This window comes from Anticarsia gemmatalis, chromosome 5 (assembly GCF_050436995.1).
Source record: "Anticarsia gemmatalis isolate Benzon Research Colony breed Stoneville strain chromosome 5, ilAntGemm2 primary, whole genome shotgun sequence".
Taxonomy (NCBI): Eukaryota; Metazoa; Arthropoda; class Insecta; order Lepidoptera; family Erebidae; genus Anticarsia; species Anticarsia gemmatalis.
This window is the reverse complement of record NC_134749.1, coordinates 8,970,951-8,977,321: the sequence shown is the minus strand read 5'-3', so window position 1 is coordinate 8,977,321 and position 6,371 is coordinate 8,970,951. Positions and strand designations below refer to the sequence as shown.

The 6,371-nt window shown below is 37.1% G+C and overlaps 1 protein-coding gene across 1 annotated transcript; it reads left to right on the top strand.

Annotated features, from left to right (window-relative positions):
• The first annotated feature begins 3,652 nt into the window (after nucleotides 1–3,652).
• Nucleotides 3,653–6,279, top strand: LOC142973098 (cuticle protein 19-like). The gene is made up of 5 exons (XM_076114654.1): nucleotides 3,653–3,801; nucleotides 4,513–4,678; nucleotides 5,034–5,119; nucleotides 5,346–5,512; nucleotides 5,789–6,279. The coding sequence occupies exons 1-5, from the start codon at nucleotides 3,790–3,792 to the stop codon at nucleotides 5,886–5,888; spliced, it is 531 nt and encodes a 176-aa protein (XP_075970769.1). The 5' UTR covers nucleotides 3,653–3,789; the 3' UTR covers nucleotides 5,889–6,279.
• Nucleotides 6,280–6,371: the final 92 nt, after the last annotated feature.

Here is a 6,371-nt window from a genome sequence, read left to right as displayed (position 1 = left end):
GTGGACACAATAATGTTTTATGTGTCGTAATTGATTTTCTTTTTATCACAACAAAAGTCTCATAATAAAAACATCTCTAAGGTACTGCAGTACACTGATGTTTGTTCAACACATCTAACGAGATTGAAATAGCAATTAAACCTTATAATACACACTAAATTTATCATAAGTTCAAAACCAAGTAGCAAGTTAACAAGAACAAGAAGCGCCTGATTATATTACTAAGCATCTATACTGGATGCAATGCCGTTATTTTGCATAGAGTAATATGGAATCAAATACAGTTGGCACTTAGTCGCGGGCGCGGCAAAAGTATAAACATATTTATGATGATAATGCACCACACAAAACTAACATACCCAAATAATCTACTTTGATCAAATGATCTTAAAGTGCTCTTGTCAAGGCGTAGGCTTAAAATAGCATTAATTTACTGTATGGTTTAATAAACTAGGTTCAGAGCCTTGTAACCTCTCGTTAAACAGACAATCACTGCCTCTGTGCACCCATTGAATTGCTCATGTTAGAACCCGAAAGCTCATACATAAATTTTTAAATAATAGCAGGCGGTGGTTTCAAAGCATATAGAGTTACAAAAGGCTATTGATTTACGAACATTTCGTGGGTAATTCGATATTGGAGTCTTGTTACGTGGGTTTGTAGGTGTGAGTCGGCGTTCGTGTTTAATGAATAGATTTCGAAATCTAATTAGCTAGTTTAGATGATGTAATTGCGTCTTGAAATCGAGCTAGGTATTGTCTTAAGATATTCTTTATCGGTCTGTCTAATCTGTTATTTTCCACCCACTCTTTTTGAGTACATTTCGCCTTCTAGGCTCTATTTGTACAAAACTGTCTTTGCGTCTTTAGCAATGTCATTTTCCGTCTAGCCTGAGAGTCTTTCAGTTAGGGAACAATAAGTAATATAATTGATGAGTGATAATTGGTCGTTTGGCGGTGTTCGCGCTACAATACGCGCTACATCAGTCCAAACTTTTATCGATAAGACAGTAGTAAGTAGTCGTTTGCGACAAGTGAAACTCTCAAACACACTTCTCGTCGGGTAGCCTTATCTGAATACTAGAAAAGCAACAAACAAATCTTGCGACGAAGAACTACATAAATTCTTCTAACAAAATAGCAATTACAAAAACAAACACTAAAATTTCGTGACATAATGAATATAAACTAGTAACTATCAAAATGCAAATAGTAATACATTAGCGCAAGCTAGGCGCTGTTGACCAACATAGTGGGTGATAATGCCGGGGCTTGGAGGTTAATGACATCAGATAGATGAGTCACAGCCACTTGACATCCGAGACTATGCGGTAGACGTGCACTCCCCGATTTAAGAGCCGGTTACACTGTAGCAGTAAATTTAATATATTTTCTTAAGATTTGTTTAAAGATAGCTATTGAGTATCATAGACAAGTTGACCATGCGACTATTTGAATGGAATTGTTAGGGTTAAACACACATAAAAATAATAAGCAGGTAATAAAAAAAAATAGTGAAAAGGTCACAGCTTTTTTGCTTTCTGAAATAACGTATTGTTTTGGAAAATCGTGTGATGATTACTACGTTTTATAAAGATTTTTAACTATATCTATATTGTTAATAAATCTTTGCCTGTGGATGCTTTGCTATGGAGATTATCTCCGAAGAATTGTTAAAGACGCTTGTTTATAGCCCCAAATATAATATAGCTATTAAACCTCAAAAAAAAGTCTTATTAAATTTGGATTTGATATCGTGCATATTTTTATTGCAGTGTAATGGAACCACACCTTTAATCAATGCAGTGTGGTTTGCGTAGATCTAATTTAATTCAGAGCTAAACTAGTTTCCGAGCTATTTTGGGAGTATGCTAATTTAATAGACCAGCTTTTGTGGTGACTCACTACCTATTTGTCTATTATTACATATTTATTTATTTCGTAAAGCTAAGAAATAATGTTTAGATAAGTTTTATAGATTATAAAAAATTATAATTCTATCACCAATTAAACAACATAATATCTGAGTGTAACGTTATGTAAACTGCGATTTTAATCGATATAAAACATAATTTTTCATGGCGTACATGCACTGACCGTGGTACAGTAAAGTTTCGAGCTTATAAAAATATTTACGGTGGCTGTGTTTGGTATCAAAATATTTTCCCGTCAAGCATAAAACTCATCTTTAAGCACAAAAATAACTGCAGTAATTGGAAGGACCTTCATATAAAAATAACAATACAATTTTATAAAACTTTCAGTGCTATTAAAGGATTGCTCAACGATATGGCACGTCGAGTGCAAGTTTGGTGCGAGGGCGTATAGAATGTGCGCTGTTATCGACACGCGCACGATCTCATATTGTTATGACAACAATCTGCTATCAAGGTTTTGCGATCGAGAAATGGAAAAGTGATGACTCAGCTAACAATAGGCTGGCTATGATCAGCTAAACATATAATAAAGTTTGCTGGGGCTTTATATCGTATTATAATGTGCGAAAGAGATAATGAAAGAAAGAGCATAAATATTGAAATCGACTGAAATCTGACTAATGTTGAGTAGGTACTCGCTTAAATTTAAAGGCAATGGTAGTACCTATTAAATCTATTCTTATTCTAATAAATCAAATTAATTCAGTCCATACTATTAGAAAAGAACGAATTATCATTGACTGTAAGGCAGTGGTGAAGATGATTATTGATGATGATTTTGTTGGGTACACAAAACAAGAACATGTGTGCACAAGTGTGACTTATGAAGTATTTTTGCCTGATTGTATTTGGTAGCGGTATGTTTGGATATTACCTGCAAAAAATATTTCTGAAAACAGTAGGTGTCTCTGACAATACAACCAGTCAGCACTAATAGTTTCATATCAGTCTAGTGATAAACTAGTGAAAACTTTACCCAATTGAATTCCTAAAGCTTAACTATAAAAGTTATTTCTAATTTATTGTCTCGCGTATAATAATTCAATCAGGTACATATCGTGTCTAGGTTTAATTTATTTGCACAAAATGTACGACAAAACTATGTGGAACTATAAACGTACATATTTATACACTATTCTGATACCAATTCTTAGCCTAGTACGCTTTGAACTGCATGCGTAAGTTTAGAGAGGATAATACCTAGTTACTTTACGTTATAAGAAAAACATTGAGGTTTTAGAGAAATGTGACATTTATCCCTTCTTTGAATGAATATAAAACACTATGTATATTATAAGAGTCAATTGAAAATAGCTCTTGATCTGGAGTGAGAATACGATACGCTTTCGATACCACTGTGCTGCTTTGGGGTTGGGTGAATCTCAATGGGTGGATCTAATTCCTGCGGGTTTTTAATACGAGAATATTCAGCTCGATTGTCTATTGTTCTTCTTTTCTATAACACTTTTATTACGTCTTTGCACTATTTTCAAAATAGCGAAATTTGACGTCGATGATGATCTAATGCCTAGTTCTTTTAGATTAAGTTAAGTTTCGGGATGTCATTTTTAGACTTTTGAAGTTATTTGCCTCGTTTTTGTTCGGTGGTTTATTTAAAACAAAGGGCCGTTGTCATATCTCTTAGATTCCAACGATCTAGTTTGCGGGCAGCGCCCACAACAGCATACATGTAGCTACATACAGTTTCCTGCGACACGCCCGAGCGGGACTCTAACACGTATCTATAGGACATACAGGCTCTATATAAGCGCCAGTTATCTAGAATTCGGCACACAACAGGTCCTAGTGCTTACAGTGACGTACTGTTTAGACTTAGACAAGACTTTAAGAAAATGTTTGCTAAGGTAAAGTGGTAGAGTGGTTGGTGTCAAGTGTCGTATTTTCTTGGACTTTTTGTGAGATCGTGGTTTTTGTAAACGTTTAACAATCTGTAACATTGTTGCTTAATACACTGTAACAATTCTGATAACGTACTTTGTAGAAGTTTCAGCAGAAAATTCTAAAGTGTCTCTCGCTATTTAAATATAACAGTCATTTATCAGACTGCCAGTTTTCTGGCACTTTGAAGTATTGCAACTGACTGCCTGTCTTGAATGCAATTAGAATATAATGTTACTTTATGTCTCCATTCGAAAATGTTGGAATAAATCCATTTAAATTTACATCTGACAGCTGCTAATACCTGGATTTGATAATATACAAAACTTCTAAAACATTCATTTGGAAAACTCATAACTAATCACGATTTCTCTAGACAGTGTCAACAATAGAGAGATGATGTTCACGCTGTGCCGAGTACAATGATTTTTGCTTTGCCAATACAGTATTTTGCTCCCAACCCGCACTTAGCGAGGATGATGGAATCAAGACCTATTTCCTCCCTCGTTTGGGGGGAGGCTCTTGCCCAGCACAGTTGGACAGTAATGGGTTACAAGAAACAGTATTTTGCTAGATCAACTAGCCCCTATTGACTTACTGACTAGTAGTGGCTCAAATACTATTTATCAACACACAAGGACAGCTATTGTTACCTACAACTTCTATTCTTCTTCCAGGTATTGGTCGCATGCGCGCTGGTGAGCGTCGCTCGCGCAGGTTTGATTGCGGCCGGACACGGCGCCCTCTCATCTCAAAGCATTGTGCTGGGAGCTCCTGCGCTGGCGCATGGATATGCTGCAGCAGCACCAGCCATTGCTGCCCCAGCTTATGGACTTGGATTAGGTATGAATTAAGGAGTGGTATATTTAGCCATTAGTATTTGAGATTCATGATAAAACTAAGTTAACCCGACTACTAAGTAAACTAGGCAGGTTTCGTAGTGAACTAGAAAATTAAAATAGTAAAGTAACATGTCTATTAGAAGATTAGTACTACTATTCTATCAACTGCATTAAGCATCGCAACGAGTGTCTCACTGATCGCCTAGCAAAAAAAAAAGTTTATTGTAATGCCAACTTAGAAGTCCACCGACGAAACTACTTTACCTAGTTAATCTAGAAATATCGTCTACCATATTTACCTGCTTCTTATAATTAAATTTCACCCTTAAGTAGTATTAACATTAGGTCGGTTTCAGGTCACAGCGCCGTGGTCGCGCACGCCCCGGCACTGGTCCGCGCACCGATCGCGTACGGTCACGCCGCTGCCCCTGTTGAAGTATATGTAAGTTATAACTTTCCCATATTTTTGTTCCTTACTTTTTCTTAGGGATAACGTTTACCTCTCGAGTGCTGTACAAGGGTTTCGAGGCGAATTCTTGGGTCAGTTTTAAAATATTGTCCTTCTGATTTTGTTACGATTTACCAATCTAGGAGATTGCCCATAGTACGAAAGGAGGGAGGAGAAAAAAAAAATTCAATCGATTTCTAATTTCTAATGTAACTTCCAGGCCCACCCCCGTTATCAGTTCAACTACGGTGTCACCGACGGCCACACCGGAGACCAGAAGAGCCAGTGGGAGGCTCGCGATGGTGATGTTGTAAAGGGACAGTATTCTCTCGTTGAGCCCGACGGCACCGTCCGCACTGTCAACTACTCCGCTGACGACCACAATGGGTAAGGATCAAAGACCTAAATATGCTAGGAACTTATGATTCCATCTTCTAAATTAATCTCATTCACACTTTTGAATTATAGGACTACTAATTTATTTATTTATTTAGTAGTCTGTATCTGGCATGTGTAAAATGCTGTTCAGTTGTTTTTTTTTTTAATAAAATGCCTGGAAAATACTTGTAGAAATATAACAGTACAACAAACTATCTTACGAGCTCTGATTGGTGTTGTTGCTGTTTGTACAAAATTCTGATTCTTTCTTCTGTTATCCTCTAGTTTCAACGCGGTAGTAAGCAGGCACGGCCACGCGGCGCATCCCGCGGCTCACGCCGTCGTCGCCGCCCCCGCCTACGGGCACGGACTCCTCCACGGTTAAACCACCCACCGTTCCCTAGACCAACACCGACGACACTTATTTATTATCTTACGTAGCTTAAGCACGGACGGAATGCGACAACGAAAGAGTATCGTGATCACGGTTTCAGGCGGGCTTCCAGACTTGTATGCTTAGAGGCTAAGCGTTTCATAACATGTATCAACTGGGACTAAGGCCCAAATTAGTATAGAACTATCCATCCATCGTCTATTTAAAGCGCATTAGCACTTTTGTATTATATTTTCTTGTAGTGTGTAAGTATTTTCGTGTTTTTTCAAGCTCCAATACATTTTGTGAAACGTTAGGCGAACTGCTTGCGGGGTGCTGTGCAGAAACTTCGGTTTTTGTGACTGATAATAATGTAAAGTAAATATAATATTTTATCACATAACTCAGTCATTTTCATTTCACCATCATATTGATAAGATATTTCCTTTTCTTAAACAATAGCAATTGTTTTTGAAAGGTAACTATTTTAAGGCT